General features: G+C 38.5%; 1 protein-coding gene across 1 annotated transcript in view; it reads right to left on the bottom strand.

Moving 5' to 3' along the window:
* Nucleotides 1-14,969, bottom strand: part of phf21b (PHD finger protein 21B) — a 99,236-nt gene extending 84,267 nt beyond the window's left edge. The window contains exon 1 of the mRNA XM_084711519.1: nucleotides 14,570-14,969. Within this exon, the coding sequence (XP_084567645.1) occupies nucleotides 14,570-14,623 (54 nt within the window). The 5' untranslated portion in view covers nucleotides 14,624-14,969. The remainder of the gene's footprint in view (nucleotides 1-14,569) is intronic.
* Nucleotides 14,970-20,458: the final 5,489 nt, after the last annotated feature.

The raw sequence follows: 20,458 nt of genomic DNA, 5'->3' as shown, positions 1-20,458 counted from the left end.
AACGAGGATTTCCTAAAATGTCAGATTGTTCCTTTAAAGCTTCCTAAGTCCCGTCCTTCCTCCCAGACAGTTTCAGACCGACTCCAGGAAACCATCACGGTCCGACTGAAGATAACGTGGATTAAAACGCTGATGCAGACGCTGCGGTGGAGCGGGATCGACCTTTTTAACCCCGAAACAAACGCACGGCGCCGTCAGAGGCCGCTGATGAGAGAGGAACCTCCAGATGTGAAGGCATGTGGTGACAAGAGTCAAACACAGACGGATGGACAGACAGACTGGGCTCCCTGAGGAAGAGTCATCGCAGGGTTTCCTGCTCCGTTCCTCTTAATTAAAGCCGGCGAGCCTCCAGTGATGATTAAAACGAGCAAACACACAAAAAGACGGACGAGTCTCTACAGCCTCCAGAGCACAAGGACAAAAGAGGACAGATTTATGGTCCTCTGAGACTCAACAGGATCTGCTGCTTCGTGATGGTGAAATGTGTCTGCCCTTTAGATGGCCCGGCCTCGTGCACACACACACACACCAAAACACACACACTTCCATCTGTCCCACAACACTGAGAGGATCTGAACCTGTAAAGACACAACTTTCTCTGCAAGATTAAAGTCTGCAAAATATCAACAACAGTGCGGATCAAACCGACCAATCAGAGAGCTACAGGAAGTGTTTACATCCACAGCAAGACATGTATCCAACCAATCAGAGAGCTACAGGAATAAATTAAATCCACAGCAAGACTTGTAATTGGCCAGTCAGAGCTACAAGAAGTGTTTTTATGTTCAAGAGGTTAAAAAGATTAAACACACAATCTGATTTTTACAATCTTTTCTGTGATGAATAAAAACATCAAGAAAAGGATCAGCAGATTAATCAATATTGAAAATAAGTTTGTTTCAGCTGAAGTCAGATCAGGTGTAGAAACAGCTGCTGTTGATGTCTTCGTGAAGGACAGAGCTGTCCATCATAAATGGTAGAACCTACAAATGAGAGAAGAGTAGAAGCCATGTCTCTAAAATCCACTCCTACATTTTCTCTCTCTGTTCAAAGTGATGGGACTGAAGTGTTTTCCCAGCATGCACTGAGGCACCCTGGACAGGCTTCCAGTTGGTCACAGAGTGAAGAGAGATGGACAGATGCCCCGGTTCATACTGATGGACGAGTTAGTGACCAGAGTCCAGCTGACAGCGAGAGGACAGTCCTCAGAAACGAGCAGGAAATGAAACTGAAACACTTCCTGCTGAGAAACTGCACACAGTGGACTAATGTCGTCTGCAGTAGTTTGGATCAATTTACACACTTTATATTAAGATAATACAACAAAACAAATAATTGAAGTTGATTTCTATTTAGTCTCATTATACATGGGTAAAATATCTTGAATATGGATATGAATTTCTTTAAAAAATTTTTGGCTGTGAGCAAGAAATCCTCCAATGATTTAAGTAATTATAAATTAATCAGACAATCAGTCCATGGTGACGGTTCAAAGTGCAACTCGCTGGTCATTTGGCCATTAGACATAAAAGTTGATTTTGCACCATTTGACCGAGTGAATTTGAAACATACTGAGTTCTTTACTTTCTACACTGCAGGACAACAGTATCAAATCAGCGAGACAGTTCTCACACACAGTCTCATCATCCTTTTTGTCATTTCCACCGTGAACACACAGGTAGAGGAACTGTGTGTTCTGCAGTGGGGGTGTGTCGGCGCAGTAATTATCCAGTTAAAGCTTCCAGAGACAACAGAAGAAGAAAGACAGCAGGGTGAACTCTGGGAGAAAGTTGTTTAAAGGTATGGATCGTCCTCTAAAAGAAAAAGCCTGGAGGGAAGCGCGGTCCTTTACACCAATCTGCTCCGTAAACCTCCAGTTAGTCCGGCAGAAATCCCCAAACCTTCCTCTGGTTTAATCAGCGCTGCAGGAGGCTGTAATGAGCCGTCCTGGGATTAGCCTCACTTTGGTTTGAGCTGCTGGGAAAGTTCGGCCTCCGTACGAGACGAACAACGGCTGTCCTGCTGCGTCCATACATGACCAGATGTGACGGGCGCTTCCTGAAACCTTCACCCCGGCCCAGGACGGAGGAAGGCGAGGGACAGAGGGATGTATGGATGAGGGGGGAGGAAGGGGGAGCCTCACACCAGCTTCCCTCAGCCTCTCAAATGTCCAATTACTGAGGCGAGCTGATGTATGACACAGAACAGTTTTAGCAGCGCGGGCCGACCGCTGACCCTCGCTGACTAATATGTGCGTGTGTGTGTGTGTGTGTGTGTGTGTGTGCAAAGAGGAAATTAGTGCAGAAAATGTTGTCTTTAAATGGCTTTTAGCTGCACGGAAACAGTTTCTGTAACAGTTACAGCAGCTTTAATGTCACCTGCAGAGCTGAAGAGAACAAACAGCAGCCGTTCTGCAGGTTATCTGAGTTAAAGTCCACATTTTATGTAAAATACCTCACAGAACACACTTCACTACCTGTTCCAGCACCAGACCGGCCAAAACGAACCTCATTATATCACGTTTTACCTCCCAGCAGTGAAAAACAGTAATACCTAATGATATAAACAGGCATGGAGAGTAAAAGATTACATGCAATGGGATTACATAATGGTGTTATTTAGGATACAAAAAAAGGTAACTGTATTCTATTACAGTTACAGAAAGAAATGTGTAAATAGATTACAGATAGTAAAAATGGGGATTATTAGCAGTTAACATCAGCTAAGCAGAGCGCCTGCTAATGTTAGCTATACAGAAAAACATTGTACGTAATATTTAACACTATTGTAAATTATTGCAGTTAAAAGGCTTTATAAATGTTTATAATCATGCATGATAACTTCAGACAAGGTTTATAAAATATTGTAAGTGGTGGACCAAATGTATTACAAGTTCAGCATTTATAATGCTTGATAACCTCCATGCCTTTACCACAACCACACCTACAGAGAAAAAACAGTAGTGCCATCACTTTACTTCAAAGAGAACAAAGTCATGTAATAACACTTTATTGTTTACAAGACATTATTTCATTTCAGACATGTAGAATTTATAATCTGTTCTGATATGTTAGAGTAGTTCTATGAATCTAAAATCATGCTAGTTAATGTGCTGTGAAACTCAGGACACAGATTCTTCTTTCAAACATTGTTGGCACTTCAGCATGGAGGTTATAAAGCATTATGAATGCTCAAATTATAATAAATAATGTCCACCACTTAAAATACTGATGGTAAATTGTCATGCATGAATATAATCACCTATGAAGGTTTTATAAAGCTTTTACATCATGTCAGTCACCTTGACAACCACTGTTAAATAAACTAAACATGTTCTCAGCTGGATTACCAACCAAGCAGAGCAAACAACTGGCCGGGCCCCAAGAACTCCAGGGGCCCTGAAAGCTCCGGGCTTACTTTGTGCCAATTTAATTGTGTTTGGGAGTTACAGCATTTCAAGTGTGTCCTGCTTTATTAGCTGACCTTCTGCCTCAGTGTTCAGTTTTCACACTGATTGTTTCAATTCTGTCTTTATATTGTGTTTAATACAGCAGGTTATAATCTGTCACCAATTTCTTCCACTGGAGTTGTATGAGGTACTTCAGTTTAAGTGTACGCTATATTTAGAATATTTTCAACACTTTGCTGCCAGGCAGATTTTTCTGATAGGAAACTGCTGTTATGTGAGTCAATTAACACTCTCTCAAAACCAACCAAACTCCATTGACAAAATCAGTAATTTTATCTCACTGAGTACAGGAGTTGTTGGTCTACTGCTGTCTTGATCTGTTAGTTTGTTTGTTATATTGTGTGACTCTGGTGTTTTAAAATGTTAGTTCTGAGTCACCCGAGTGACATGATAACACAAACTAACAAACAAACTAACAACCTGTGTTTGGCAAGATAAAATTACTGATTTTGTCAATAAGGTTTGGTTGGGTTAGGGAGAGTGATAATTGAAAAGGTTGTCTGGCAGCAAGGTAAAGTGGTGAATATATTCTGGAGATGTGTTGACTGCCATCTACTGTAGGTAAAACACAGACTACTGATAAGTGCCTCACACAATCACGCTTCCAAAAATCCCTTTAAAGAAACTAAATCCACTTTTTTTGAGTTATTAAAATAATAAAATCACCCTATTACATTATCAATTGATCCTGTGCTCAGTCTATAATGCTCATGGCAACAGTAGTTTCATTTATTTTGCCTTTTGCCAGAGAAAAAGTAAAAAAAGAAAATATGTGAAACATCGATTGCATCACAGCAGACGGAGCAGAGGTCAAACTGCTCCTCAGAGCTCCGTGTGACTGTCACAAAGCTCCAGTTTTATGAATCTCTGCTCTGCCATAAGCAGCTAAATGAATTCTGCATAGTGATCTCTCATTATACCATCGAGGAGCTCAGAAGAGAGAAAAACTCAGATTACGGGACTCAGTGAAGAGTTAACAGATTAAAAACCTCTTATTACGGCATTAAAACAGCTCCAGGATTCTCACTCATACATTATGTAGAGCAGATACATGATTTTAACTTGTTTAAAACTGATCTGATATGAAGTTCAACCTCTCTCACAGTCACTACTGCACATCCAGGAACAGAACAGCCAGTTTAAGAGTCTTAAAGAAATGTTTCACCCACATATGGAGTAATAAAGTTACTTCATGTCTAATCGTGGTGTTTTTTTGACTACTTACATACATTTCAGTGACGACTTTAATGTTTAAAAACCTGCTTTCTGCAGTTAGAGCTGATATTTTGAAAAATTTAAAAATTAAGCCAGATTTCTTGGCCATGCATACAAATCAACGGTTTCTAAATTTTTGCAGGTTTCCACGGCCAAATATTTGACTATTTTTAGAATCCAGACACAGAAAAAACTAAACAGGAAGAACTGAAATCCTCTAGAGCTGCAGAGTTTAGTCCAATAATCAAGAAGTCAGTTGAAAGAGAGTTAGTTACCAACTATTTTGATAATCAATTAATAGTTTCAGTAATTTTTCAAGCAAAAAGTGTCAAATATTTTCTGGTTGCAGCCTCATAATGTGAGGATTTGCTGCTTTTCTTTGTCACTTGTGAGAGTAAAAAGGATTATTTTCATTATCTATGAATCTGTTGATTGTTTTCTCCATTAATCAATTAGTTGTTTAGTCCATAAAATGTCAGAAAAATATTGACAATTTCTCAAAGCCAAAAGATATTCAGTTTGCTGTTAGAGAGGAGCAAATAAACCAGGAAATAATCACATTTAAGAAGCTGAAATCAGAGAAATTTGGACACTTTTTACATAAAAATTAAGATTAACCGATTATCAAAAGAGTTGGCAAATATTTGGTGGACAAAAGGAGCAATTTGAAGACATTCATTTGAGCATTTTTCACATTTTTTTTTATTTTATAGACTAAAAATGAATCAGCTAATAATTAAAACAACAGTCAGATTTCTCAATAATGAAAATAATTGTTACTGACTGTGAAGACTGTGATGAGATTACAGGACACAGTTTTTGTATTCACCAGGTTACCACAGTGTCTGCACACTGATGTCTCAGAATAACCTGGTTTCTTCAGTGCATGTGACTTTTTTCCCACAATGCAACGCATAAAAAGAAACAGAGCAGCTGCTCACAGCTGGAGAAAAAAAAAAGGAAAGGTGGAATAATTCTGTTGCAGCAGCAACAACTCAGGAAAACATTCACAGTGTTTTTCATATCTGTGCTTTTCAGTTTTGTGCTCCAAAGCTGCAGTAGATGCCCAGCTGGTGTTAAAATAAGGTATCTTGTGTTTCTGATAATTGATTAATCACTTTGAGTCATTTTCTAAGAAAAAAAAAAGTCAAACTTCTCAGATTTCAGCTTCTTAAATTCTCACTTTAATGGAAAACCTGCACAGCTCGAGACTTATTTTGAAATCTCCTGACTGTCTGCACCAAACTCCAGTAAAGTTTTGTTCAGTTTTGACCTGTGAATTCACAGCATCCACCAGTAAAAACACTAGAAAGGAGACAGCATCAAACTCTCTCAAATTATACATGAAATGTTACTTATTAACAGCATCTGATCAAGGACAACGCATCCTTTTAGAGGGGGATTTCAAAACAAAAGTCTAATGTGACAGCACATTTTGATGCATTCATTTCCTGTATCCTAACAGAAACAAAATTAGCGTGCACTTCACTGCCTCAGTAAACAGTATGGAAATGTGACGCGCACACACACACTCACAGTGTTAGTCATGACCTTTACACACAGCAGCAGCAGTCCTGGATATCCAACCATCCAGAAACACAACATTTCTCATCACTACAAAATGATGATTAAAGCCGTTTTACTTTAAACTGTGAGTCAGACTCTTAGACCCGCCTTCTCCTCAACACTGGCCAATAGCGGCGGCTGTCACAGGTCACCAGCACCAATCGGGACGCCTGCATTCATCCCACTGAGCTTCAAATGACAGCAGCTCCTTCATCTGTTTTACTACAACTGAGTCACTCTCCTCTGCAGTCGCATGCAGATTTTCTCTTTGCTTTAGTTCTCTTCACATGTAAACATACTGTAGATCAGGGCTGTAATAATATATCAAATATCATAAAATCACAATGGAAAATGTCTCAATACTGCAACAGACTGTGACAATATATACAGTGATTTAGAGCTGCAACCATTAATCATATAATCAACATTTACTGCCAACTATTTTGATAATCAATTAATTGGTTTGAGTCATTTTTTAAAAGGTCTTCACGTTTGAGGACGTCAATTTTTCATATCTTTCACCATTTTCTGACATTTTAAAACAAACAACTATTAATCAATTAAAATTAAATTTGTAAATGAAGAGGGAAAAGATTTGTCAAGGGTTCTTTGTAAGACTAAGGTTTCAAATAAGAACCCTTCTCATCCAAAGAACCTTTTTTAGAAGAAAGAGTTCTTGCTGAAATCCTTGAAGAACTTCCTTGTAACTGTTTCTTCATGCTGCTTTAGTGAAAGTAGACATCGCAGTGGTGGATCAGCTAGTGTTAGCTTTGTTGTTCTATAAAAGCTGCTCTGTGATCCTTGCTGGTGTGTGTGTGTGTGTGTGTGTGTGTGTGTGTGTGTGTGTGTGTACTGCTGCTGCTGTATGTACATTTACTTTGATGGACATGCCCTGACGCTAACAATATAGCTAAGTGTGAAAAAGACATTGTCAAACTGCAGGAATTCATTAGGTTGGCGACGTGTGTCACTGATGATCAGTCGGAGCTCTGAGGCTGATTTAGTTCATCTGGAGATAACGCACGGGTTATTTTCCTCCATCGACTGATCGATCGGCTGAAGAGCAGGTAGAATTTCAGTCTTTGGTTGACTACAGCTCAGGCGTGTGGATGTCCCTGTGTGAAACTTTAAAAAAGCCTTAATGAGGTGCACACACACTGTGAATGTGTAAGCAGCAGGAGTATCCATGGTTACAGATGCTGGATTTGAAATGACTTTACTACTGTCATTGGAAATCTTTACAGTCAAGTAACTGTGGCCTTTGTTTCCAGTCAAATCTAGGATTAGAAACACGACTCAAAAATGAGAGTTAAATGCTCAACTATTCCGGAGGATAAATCCGGAGGAGAGTTTTCTCCAAACAGCCTGATCGATGATAATCTGCTTTAAGACATAAATAAAGACTCCTGCTCAACAATAACTGGAGCAGAACTGTCGAAAAGGAAGAAAAACAACTTCTCTCCACCTGACAAGTCAGTAAAAACTGAAGCCATGATGCAACAGAGAGCAAGTGGAGCCCAGTGAAACAGAATCAATGAATCCATTCTTCTTCAAGGGCCAAAAACACAGCGATCAAGGATGAAGGCAGTCGATACAGACATTATAGTGGACGCAGGGACCTTCACGCTGCAGTCAAATTCATCTGCACTTCTCCAGTTTTAAAGTTATTTTTGTTTTCTAAAATCGCTCCTCGTTTGCATTTCCATCCAGAGAGCAGCTTGTTTGTTTGCCCTCCTCTAATAAACACTGGCTGCTTTCTGGAGCAAAACAGGGTGTTATTAAAACGTGTTCTTATTCACAGACACACAGACAGAAAGACAGACAGACAGACAGACACACAGACATACAGACAGACAGACAGACAGACAGACAGACTGCGCTCCATATTCAAAGCTCAACTATGAATTAACATCAACAAAACACAAGCAGTCTCTGGCTAAAAACTTATCCATGAAATCATCTCTTATGTGCTTAGAGATGATGACAAACTGATCAATGAATAGGCTGCTACAGCACGATCTAATATCGATGTCTCCAACAAAGACTGCAAGATAGCACCAACAAAGATTAATTTAATCAAAGATAAATTCTTATCTGAATTTAGCAAAACTAGGTTTTGAGTAAATCCACATTTAAAATTAAGGAGATCTCTGTTGCACAATTAAAAAAGTTTAGTGATTCAAACTGAAAATAGAGTTTAATCAATATGGAGATGTCTGCTAACCCAAATTAAAATAAATAAATAAAATATCAATTTGAGTGCCTGGACTGAGAAAAAATATTACATTGTTTGCTACCTGGCTAAAAAGTTTTAAAATGTTAGCAAACATGCTAGTAAGCCAAAAAAGCTAGTTAGCCAAGTTAACTTCCTCAAGTGTGAGTTGAAAGTTAAGCTAAAACTGGATTACATTTTTAATTACAGTTTAAAGGTTTGGTGAAAGAGAATTACATTTAAACTATGTTTAGGGTAAAAACTAAACTGAGGTTTAAATTGAATCTTTTTAATCATTTTAAAGTTTGGTGCAACATAATTAAAAGTGAATCCTTGTTGGTGCAACACAGTCTTAAAGTTTATCACACCATACTTCAGCCTCCTTACAGGTTATATTAGTGGAGTCAACAAGGCTAATCACACCCACCGTAAGCTAACACGACACATACTTGGTGTTTGGGCTTCCATTAACTGTTTTGACTCCAGCGTCCCATTAATTATTGTCCAACTCTCCCAATGACACCTGACACAGATTTGAAACCATCACTATAAGCCAGAGTTGAATCATTAACTTTACACCTTTGCCGTCAAAACAAGCTAGCAAGAGTAAACTTTAGCAACTGAAGCAAACATGCTAACCAATTTAACATTATTCAACCATTTAAAACAAGTTGGGGAAAAAAGATTAACGTATAAACTGAATAAAAACTGCCAGCCAGTCACTATTCTTCACATTTTAAGGATAACATAACCTACATTGGGCTATTCAGAGTTTTGGCCATAGTTCAGATTATTTTAAATGTTGTTATCTGAGGTACTTCCCAATGGTCAGTGTATTACCTACAGTAGATGTTTGGAATATTTTAACTACTTTAAGTTGCTGTCAGTGCTATTTAGCTCATATAACAAATGTATTCCGTTACAAAAAGCTGTCTCTCTCTACACCAACCAAACTCCACTGACAAAATCAGCAATTTTACTTCACTGACCAAAGCGGTTGTTGGTCTAATGGTGCTTTAATTTGTTAGTTTGTTTGTGTTCTTTTGTGACTTTGGTATGTTAATGGATTAGCTCGGATTCAAAGAAATCAAACAATAACACAAACAATCTAAAAACTTGAGGCAGTGGTAGACCAGCAACTGCTGTTTCTGTGAGGTAAAATTACTGATTTTTCCTATGGAGTTTGGTTCGTTTGGAGAGAGCAAAGAAACAGCAAGGTAAATGGTGAACATATTTTAAATATAGAGCACACTGAAACTGATATTGATTTTTCTAGGTGTCTAAAATACTGACACACATTAAATAATCCAAACTGTCCCAAATACAGATTAACAGAAGCTTTCACTTCCATTTTTTCTGTCACTACCAGAGGAAATCAAACTTCCATCCACAGGCCTCAAACTGTGACCATGAAATGACCTCAAGGCTTTCATTCCAGCCAGGAGACATTTTTTCAATCCTCCCAACAAACACTTGTGCAGTTTATCTAATTATTTCTGCTTCAGACTGATAAATATTCGCCCTGTTAGCAGCTTAAAGTTCAAGGCGAGTTTATTTCTGGCCAAACGTTGACACAGCCTCAAAGCTTTAGCCAAGATCATCATTAAATCTCCATGTGTGGATGTTTAATTTAAGACTAATTTGGTTTAAGAGAAAAGCAGCGGTTCGTGTGTGTGTACAGAGGAAAAGTAAAGGTCACATTTTGCAGCTAAAGAAGTAGAAGAAGAAAAAACATCAGCGTGGTGTGTTTGTGATTAAAAACATCGCCGTGCACTGCTGACTGGGCCTTTCTGTCTCTGCTCTGCCTGCCACCCCTCCCCCCTCAAAACCAAAAACAGCATCAAAGCAATCAAAATGGTAATGTTAGGCATGAATGGGGCCCATCCCCCCTCCTCCTCCTCCTCCTCCTCCTCCTCCTCCTGCACGAAACTCTGCAGACTTTTCTCCTCTCCATGTTAGAGGGGGGTGGGAGGGGGTGAAGCAGCCACCCCCCTTTTCTCTCTCAAAATGGAAGCTTCCACTACCAAACTGAGAGGAGAAGAAGAAACACACACACACACACACACACACACACACAACAACAGCAACAACAAGGATTCAGGCCAGCATCAGGACCACAAACTGGAGGAACAGCTGGATACAGATGTGATGCCACAAACAGCAAGTTTAAAAAGGTTTAACTGCAGCACGTCAAGTGCTCAGAAACTGCATTCAATCCATTTAATTCAGGCAGCATTTCAATTAAATGTATTTAAAATACATATTTAGTTACATTTGAGTATTTTATAATGTGTATTTGGCTGGGAACAAATAAATAAGATGGATGGTAGATGGAAAATAGAAGATCTGTAACAAAAATACTAAGCTTTTGTATTTGAAATATTAAAATAAAACTAAAATACATCATTTAAAGTGTCATTTTATTCTAAAACAACATCTCCAATGTTTAACTCGTAGGAAAAACTGTAGAGCTGCAATGAATAGCCAACTATTTTGATCATTTTAGGTCATTTTTTTGGAAAAAGTCAAAAGTTTCTGATTTCAGCTTCTTAAATTTGAATACTTTCTGGTTCCTTCACACACTACTGACAGTAAATTGATTTTATTTGGGGACAAAATAAGACGTCTGAGGACGTCATCTTGGACTTTTGTAGAAACCTGATTGACATTTTTAACCATCTTATGACAATTTAATCGAGAAAATATTCACCAAATTGATCAACAATGAAAATAATGGTTAGTTGTAGCCCTAAATACTTTAAGAGCCTGTATGTGTTTTTGAAAAACTTAAAATACATAATTTAATGTGTTATTTTAATCTCTAGCAAGATATATTTTTATGGTTTAAACTGTAGAATTGCAATGATTAATAAAGTAGTTGTCAACTATTGCATTATTCACCAACTATTTTGATTATCAATTAATCGTTTTGGGCAATAGTTAAGAAAAAAAGCCAATATTCTCTGATTTCAGCTTCTTAAATATGAATATTTCCTGCTCTCTTCACTCCTCTCTGACAATACACTGATTTTTTGTTGTTGTTAATCAACAGTGAATATAGTCTTTAGTTGCAGCCCTAAAATCCTACATAAGAATTAGTCTGATCACAGTCTTTGGCTAAACACAAGTGAATAAGCAATGAGAAATAAGCTCATTGTGAACTACCATATTATATTTGAATTCCTCATGATACTGATAATAATACATTTTATTTGTATAGCACTTTAAAAAGTACTCGAAGACACTTTACGTGGCAGGTCAAAGGGGTAAAAAAACAAGGAAACAAAGAGGCAGGATCAGCATAACAGCAGCAACAACAATTAGAAGACAGTAGAAAATGATATAATAAAAACAAGCAAAGAACCAAGTGAAAAAGAAGAAGAAGAAGAAGCTTTAAGAAAGAAGCTGCTTTGGTGTTTGGTGCCAAGATAAAGATATAATCAAAATATGACCAGATATTAAGAAGACAAGCACTGAATGACACAAAAATATAACACAACACAACTAGCAAACACACATGCTCTACAACTGGCAAATACAGGCTACTTACTAGCCCGAAACTACCCAGCATGCACCCCTGAATTTGTGGCTTCCCACCTTCAAGATAACCTGATCAGCACTTCAAATCCGTGACATGGGAAATTAGCAGAGCTCATCTTTTTAATGTAGGGCAAGCCCTCAGGAAGTGCAGTTTGACATCATGACCACAGTGACTTTTTCCCCATAGACACACATTGTGAAAGAAGCAAAAGTAAAAGAGTAGAAAGGTTGTTTTGGCTCGTTTCACTATCAGTTTTTGATCCATTTGGTGCGATAACATTGGAAAGTCTGCGTGGATACTGTAGGAGGTCTAAGGGGATTTGTTCGGGTCTTCTGAAGTGTGGTTGTATGAAGAACTGAGTGAAGATGGGGGTCGACAATCCCCAGTTTGTAAACTGCTGTTATATAAGCCTACCTAACCAATCAAGGCAGTGTCAGACCATCAACTGCTGTGTGCTGTGACTGATTTCACTAATGAAGTTTGGTTGGTTTGGAGAGACTGATATCTGGTTGTGTAACTTAAAGAATGACCCTTCATTATTTTATATTGTCCAAGAATCCAAACTAACCATTTAAAACACAGAAGTCACGCAGTAAAACAAACTAACCAGTCAAGGCAGCTGTAAACCAACAGTTCCTGTGTTCTGTGAGTTAAAATGACCTATTTCACCTATGGAGTTTGGTTTGTCTGAAGAGAGTGATACTTGTCTTATAAAATTGCAGTTTTCTGTCAGAGAAGACTTTCTAACAGCAAGATAAAGCGGTGAAAATACTGTGAACATCTTTTAGTACCTCATACAACCCAACATTAAATAGTGCAAACAATCCCTTTAGGCCAGACCCATACTGAGGCAACTAAATGCCTAAACTATAATAATTATATCAGTTTGTATTTTGAAATTGGAAATGACTTGTATTTAATTGAATACATTTACCACACTAGTATTTTGTGTTTTAGTTTGATACTTTTGATGTGTAAGTAATTGTAATCTGTAACCAGATACTTTTAGATGTATTAGTGTCCATCTCTGGTGACTAAAACCTGCATTAACATCTGGACGTTGCTATTGTGTTGCTACATAACAGCAACTTTAATGGCTTCAACTGTAACTGCAACAAATCAAGTCGCTTCTCCAACTGCTTACAAACTGAATTCCAGTGGAAATGACATCGATGAAAGTCCGGCAGAGGCAACAACAATTCAAACAGAAACACAAAGCGAAATAAAAATCGACCTATTTCCATTTGAATTCTTCTTCTTGTTCTTCTTCTTGCTAATGTGGGGAAGTTGTGTGCGCTGCTGTCGGGGCTGGGACCGACCGGCGGGGCGGTGCAGCAGCAGCAGCAGCCGGAGCAGCCTGGAGGAGCTGGCCGCGGTGCTGAACACCACTGCCGCCCGGCTCAGCATCCATCCGCCCGGGCCTGCTGCTGCTGCTGCACCAAACCTCCATCAGCACCAAAGTTAATGTAGGACACCGTTTGCTCGCCATAAAGATAGTAGAGAAAAGTGAAAGCGTAATCGTGGGCCAATCAGATGCGCCGCTACGGTCACGTGACCGAGAAGAAATAATACCAGCAGACTAAGTATAAAGTAACAAAACCGAGGTGTTTAACCGTGTAAAAGGCGTTAAAATGACCGTCTCCATGGTGATATTAACGCTCAGTTCCACCGTTTAAACTTCAACATTAATGTCTGTTAAAAAAGTGTGAAGCTGCTCCTTTTTATTAGCCTCCACCGTTACTCTCCAGAAACATGTCGACCTACTCAAAATGGACGCTAAAATTTTTCAACATTACACAACTTTGAGTGGCGAGGCGAGAAGAGGGAGAAGCTCGGCTTCAGCACAATTAAATAAATAAAAACAGGCTTTTAACGGGCCACATTAAACGTGTTGTTGTGGCTGAAAAGCTGCCACAAAGGAAACATATTCTGCTATTGAACAAAACACATTTAAAAAAAATCAGCATCAGTGAAACTTCACACCACATATATGATTCATTTTTTTCAGCAAAGTCACGATGAGGGTGCCAGAATAAAAAAAGACTAGAAGAAGGCTGAAGGAGGAGGAGAAGAAGAAGAGATTTATGCTGATAAAGTTTCTCGCCTGCTCGTCAGTAAAATATAAGCTTTACCTGTGGGTCCTGCTTCATCTGTGCAACTAGTTTGTGGAGGATGCAGGAGTGAAACGGGGAATTAGAAAGTTAGGATGTAAGTTAAGGGAGGAACAAAGCGGTGATGATCAGTTTTCTTGCAGCTCATAAATATTCAGGTCGCGTCCTGATCGCCTCACAGCACCATGCACCGCAGTCTCACTCCAAATTCTTGTTGCTCGGCGGAAAAGAGCCACGACAATCAGCCAAAGTGACATGAAAAGTGCACTTAATCACACTTGGAAGTGGTCGTTGTGTCGCCGGCAGACATTACAAAGCGACATGTCGCATCATAGTTCTTCTCCTCCATCCCCATCGGAGTGTTTGTTCACCTCTCATCCCTTCACATTTCTCCCCTCCTGCTCTCACTTGCTCACAACACCAATAAGCGGAGAATAACACGATGTTTCATTTACCTGATGACATTGGATTTCTACTTTCAGCGCCTCTTGCAGGCCTTGTAGTTCCATGTTCCGACCAGAAAAGCACTTTTCTCCCACTTTCGACGCGGCCGACACGAAGTTTAAGTGAATTAAAGATTTTTTAAAGCGACAATAACAATTGAAAGAAGAACTACTCAGGCTGCAAAGCAAGTTCTCGCTTCTTTTACAGGCTAGGACTCATCACCCACTTTCCGCCCGTCTTCAAAAGTGCTCCAAACCCGGCACAAAGAGCCCAGGCCCCGCTCGGCTCCTCTCCAGACGGCGGCCGAACGTCGACGGGTCCAACCGGGGAGCGGGTTCGCTTTTCTTTCGATAATTTTAAGTTGAAAAACGGGGACTATATTTTGTCCGAGTCCGCGGCTTGATTTCACTTTGCCTGGGGAAAAGTTGCGCTTCGGCTGTCAATGGTAATTCTGAAGTTCCCGGATGGAGCAGAGAGAGCAAAACCCCCCCACAGACCGCGCGTGCGCAGTGAGCCAGAAGAGCCACAACTACTGAACACAGAAGATTTCTGATAAAAACTCATGTTTTCACTCTATATGATGGAAACATACAGTCAGAAAATAAGTTGAAGTACCCATGACAGAGAGACCTATTTATTATTTTTCATATAAGACATCAAAAATATCAGCATATGTTTTAACTGATATAATAATCATATAATCAATATTGTTTGATTAAAAACTCATGATTTCACTCTATATGATGGAAACATACAGTCAGAAAATAAGTTGAAGTACCCATGACAGAGAGACCTATTTATTATTTTTCATAAACACCAAATCCTCCTATATCTTATACGCCAGACTTTTAAACATTGTTTTGCTTAAATATTTTTTACTTAACTATTAAAGAACATTAAAGAACTTAAATACTGATGTAACTGGAAACTGATGCACTCCTCCTACCCTGAGCTTAAGATGGGCTGCCTTAAAAAAAAGTGTAAAATGCAGCTGTACAGAGGTCAAAAACAGCCAAAGAATTATATGTATCAATGTTTTGGGTGAATTTTATTTACTGTCATTGGGCTGACAACTAAACTAAAAATGTAATTTCTTTTTCTCATTTATCTCCAGTGTGCAGACTTGATCACCACAGATTGTTAAGGTCTGACTGATACTGGATTTTTGATATTAGGGAGTAAAAAGATTTCAGATAGTGATACATTAGTAAATACTGAAACAATCCCTCAAATGTGCCTGTGAATGGAGGCTGGATATTTTACAGTTTAACAATAAACTTTATTGCCCAAAATGACACTGAAACAATAAAGTTTCACTGGTATTTTTAACAATTATAGAAAACTATAAAACATAACAACACACAAATAGAAAAATATATAGCCTATATCTAAGAAACTTGAATTAAAGGGTCAAATATACATTAAAGGTATATATACTGCCTATAAAACTTAAAAATAATAGAAACCAATCTGCATTATGTTCTGTCAAGGACCAAGACAACATATATAGATACAGATATAGACTGATATAGCTGTGATAGACCAATATTGACTGATAAGATCACCAGTCTGTCCGGCTGTATATGTTGTCATACTGACTATATTTGGTTTGTGAGGAACATCTGGACTTATCTCTGTCTCAAGTAATCTTTGACATGCTGAAAAACAGTCATGCTGCTTACATATCTGTCTACTACACTTTTATACAGGAAATTATGTTGTGGACATAAATTCACAAGTGTAAAATGTGTCTGAACGTTTGTCTGAGGTGTCTAACCTAAAGTTATTTTGAGTGTAGAGTTAAATCTCAGTTAATCACTTGGTTTAGTCTATAAAATGTCATGAAAACAGTGCAGAATGTTTGTTCTTTCTAATATATTAATGTGTTTTGATTACAATGGCACACAATTTAGAATAGAATAGAATATACTTTAATGTCCCCTAGGGGAAATTTTATAAGATTACAAACTTCTAATCTAAGTTCAGATTCTTCTTGAACTTGTTTAAAAAGTAATTTAGATCTAAATATCCCAAACGGCTGTGGATTAGGGATTTTACATGATTCATCTACTCTGGATTCCAGCTTTAACAAGAAGAGAAACAAAAATGGCAGCAGCAGCATCCACAACTACAATCACAACTAAGTGAGACAGACAGGAGAATGTGTGGGATTAGAGAATATAAAACATGTCAATACTCATAAAGCCTCCAACCAAATGTCTCCAGTTGTAGTTTTTGCCTCCTCAAACACAAAGAGGCCAAATGTGGCAGTTTATTCTCAGAAATCCTGCCTCTTTTCCCCCATTTCTGTCAGTCTGATTCCACCGCCTCCTCCTCCTTCTCCCCCACCTCCCTCCTCTTCCCGCCCTTTGGAACACAAGCCGCGCCGCTATTGGTCCGAGCTGCTAGTTCAATGCGCGAGGGACGAGAGGGGGGCAGGAAGGGCGAGCCAATCAGGAGTTGCGAGCGCGGAGGGACGGGACGGGGAGCCAATGAGCGGAAGATAGGGCGGGGCTGCACGCGTGAGTATGTGATCGGAGAGTTGATGAAGAGCAGAGATGGCAGTTACTGTTTGACTTTATTGTTAACTCGACAGCGAATAACTTCGACACAGTTTTAAGCACAAATTACCACAATATGAATACAAAATGGCTTGTGAGTGAGTGTTTTTTGTGTTTGAAGTTCGGATATCAGCCGATGTTTTGACTGAGTGAACAGAAAGTAGCACCATGGACAGAGGCAGCAGCTCGAGGGAGTCACAAACGGACATTACAATTCTTTCGACGCTGCTGAGGAGCCATTTATTCATGTCGGCGAGTCCAGCAGCCTTCAGCTTCACTCCGCTGTGTTTATGAACACAGCACTTAAACCAGAGGAGAAACTCCCCCGGCCAACATCCATAAATACAGGCCTGAATCTACATAAAAGCTTACAGTAAAGTTGTAGTTTGTAGTCAGCTTGCAGCGTTGACAGAAAGTAGTCCCTCCTCCCCTCCTCTCCTCTCCCTCCGTTCCCCGCCCGCCCGCCTGCCCGCTGAAACCCTCCCCCACCCCGGCCAGGTCTGCTGCTACATCAGCTGCTACTTTTCATTTCACGGCTCAGCGGTGAAACTCTTGAAGTCTTCTCTGTGGTGGCTTTGGATTCCAAGCTGCTCCGAGTTTTTAAGCTCTGCTCGCTCTGAATGGACACAGACTGTAGATTTAGTGGAGCCGCTGCTGTCCCCATGTCACTGTTTGTGGGTTTTATTATTCTCTGGCTGTATGTCTCCAGGGCCGGAGCCAGATATTTAAAAACACAGAGGCCAATCCAAGTCCACCCACCCTCTGTGTTTTTGTAATTATTTGGATTATATGTTCTGACCGCGTATATTAACTGTTAATTTCCCAACACTAATTTCTATACAGTATTCAAAAGCCGTTTCCACACTTTCAGTAACCAAGGACCACAAAGTAGGGGAGGCTGGGGGCAACTGACCTTTTGGAACCGGGTCAACTTTTTCCTTTCCTGTTTCCTGTACTTAGACATGCTATGTCCTAAGCTCATCTTAGAAAAACAAATTTTGAAGATGGTTAACTATATTGCTGGGGAACCTCTAAAAGCCACACATAATCACATCTTAAGTTAGCAAATGTTAGCTAAGCTAGCTAACTATCTAGGTAATCTTCACTAATTGTTAGCTGGCTAGTTAGCTACTGCCTTGCTCTTTAGCAAAACTACAGCAAATTAATCTACATCAGTAATTAGCTAGACAATTAGCAAGCGTATTTAGGTCATAATCATTAGCTAGTGTTTTGCTAACAATAGCTAACTTGGAAGTGTAGCATAATTTATAATTTATGTAGCATAAATGTACCTTGTGGTGACATTAGGGAAGATAACAATTAATCAATGATTGATTAATCGGTCATTAAGAATTTGATTGATCATGTAAAACTTAATCGATCTACTATCAAATAAACATCTGAAACATGTTGCTCTTTATGTGTTTCAGAGGCTACACTCTTAGAAATAAGGGTTCCAAAAGGGTTCTGCCTGAAGGGCTGTGGTTCTACTCAGAACCATTTTCTTCTTAAGAACGCTTTGTCAATGAAAGCGTTTGCCAAGGGTTCTATGTAAGACCAAGGTTTCCATTAAGAACTTTTTTTCAGCCAAAGAACCCTTTTAAAAAAAAGGGTCCTTCAAGGATTGTTGAAATCCTTGGTAGTTCTCTGTAGTTCTCCGTTCTCGGTTTTAGTTATGTTTGGTTCTAAGTAAAACTCTCTAAAAGGGTTCCAAGTGAACTCTTATAAAAAGTCTTAAGAATCAAAAATGGTTCTCTTATGGGAACAAGCTTAAGAACCCTATATGGTTCTAGTTAGAACCTTTATTTCTAAGGGTATATGTAACACTGTCAGAGAACGTGCAACGTGTTGCTGTGGAAATAAAACTTTGAGGTTGAAAATACATTTGGTTTTGTTTATGTAAAATGTCAGATTTTCTAAGTATGATTAATCAATTAATTGATCGTTAATTTTACCAATGATTGATTTCAGTTTGAACCCTCATCAGCTGCTGATGAGTCACATCCTGAGCAGACAGAATAAAATGTTACTTTTAAGCTCAGTTACTTTTCTACAGAGCGATTCTCTGTTTTTAAGACGTTAATTTTCAATTATCTTCATTTAACGTGCAGTCAGAGGAGAACATGAAGGAACTCAGACAGATTTGATATCAGCTGGACGTTAGTTTTATCTTATAGTCTACCTCGGGCCAGGCCTGGACCGGCCATCTGTCAATACTGGCAAAACCCAGTGAAGCCTGGCCGGTCCTGGACCCAGCCTGGGTCGCCGCTCACTGGAAATGTTTAATGAGGAATATTTGGAAAACACGTAACGTGCAGCAGGCTGCTCAACTGGCTGCAGAAACAGAACAACACAACTTTTATTTTGGTGGTTTGTGAGGGAGCAAGTCTGGAAGTACTGATGTTCAAAGTAAAAGTAGTGACCATGCAGTATAATCCCAGTGTTTTACATCAGATATGACTGTTTTTACTGGGCAGGAAGGGTAGGCAAAACTGACATTTGTAAAGTAACTAAAAAGTAATGTTATAAAGTAAAAATTCATAATGTTATGAAGTTAAACGTCATATTATAAAGGAAAAAAGTTGTAATGATGGACAGTAAACAGTTGCAATGTTATAAAATAAAAAAGTCAGACTGTTATGAAGTAAAAAGTCAGTTATAAACTCAAAAGTTACAAGTTATATGAAGAAAAAGTTTTTTGAAGTTGCAGTGTTAAAAAATATGAAGTTGTAATACTACAAAGTAAAAAGTCATAATGTTATGAGTTTAAAAGTTGTAACATTACTAACTAAAAAAGTCATAATGTTATGAAGTAAATAGCTGCAATGTTATAAAATAAAATGTCAATGTTACTGAATTAAAAGGTCAGAATGTTGTAAAATAACAAGTTAAAACTCATGTTATTAAGTTAAAAGTCAGAATTATATGAAGTAAAAAGTCGTAATGTTACGATATAAAAATATTAATATTGTGAAGTTAAAAGTCATAATTATATGATGTTAAAAGTTGTAATATTATGAGGTAAAAAGTTGTAAAGTATAAAAAAATGTATAAAGTAAAAGCCATAGCATTATGAAGTAAAAAGTTGTAATGTATAAAAAAATGTATATAGTGATGTTATCTAGTTAAGAGTCGTAATGTTATAAAGTAAAAAGTTAATATAAAGTAAAAGTCATAATATAATAAATTATAAGTACTTTACTTTTAGTACTTCAGTACTTTAACTAAAGCCATCAGACAAATGTAATAAACCCCTTTAAAGTTTTTAGTGTGTAGTTTTTGTCCCTCTTAATCGGTTTCCTTAAATATTCCAGTTTGTGTTGAAGTAGGGGTGTAGAT

Source organism: Lutjanus erythropterus, chromosome 22 (assembly GCF_056507025.1).
Source record: "Lutjanus erythropterus isolate fLutEry1 chromosome 22, fLutEry1.hap2, whole genome shotgun sequence".
Taxonomy (NCBI): domain Eukaryota; kingdom Metazoa; phylum Chordata; class Actinopteri; order Lutjaniformes; family Lutjanidae; genus Lutjanus; species Lutjanus erythropterus.
This window is presented reverse-complemented; position numbering and strand designations above follow the sequence as displayed.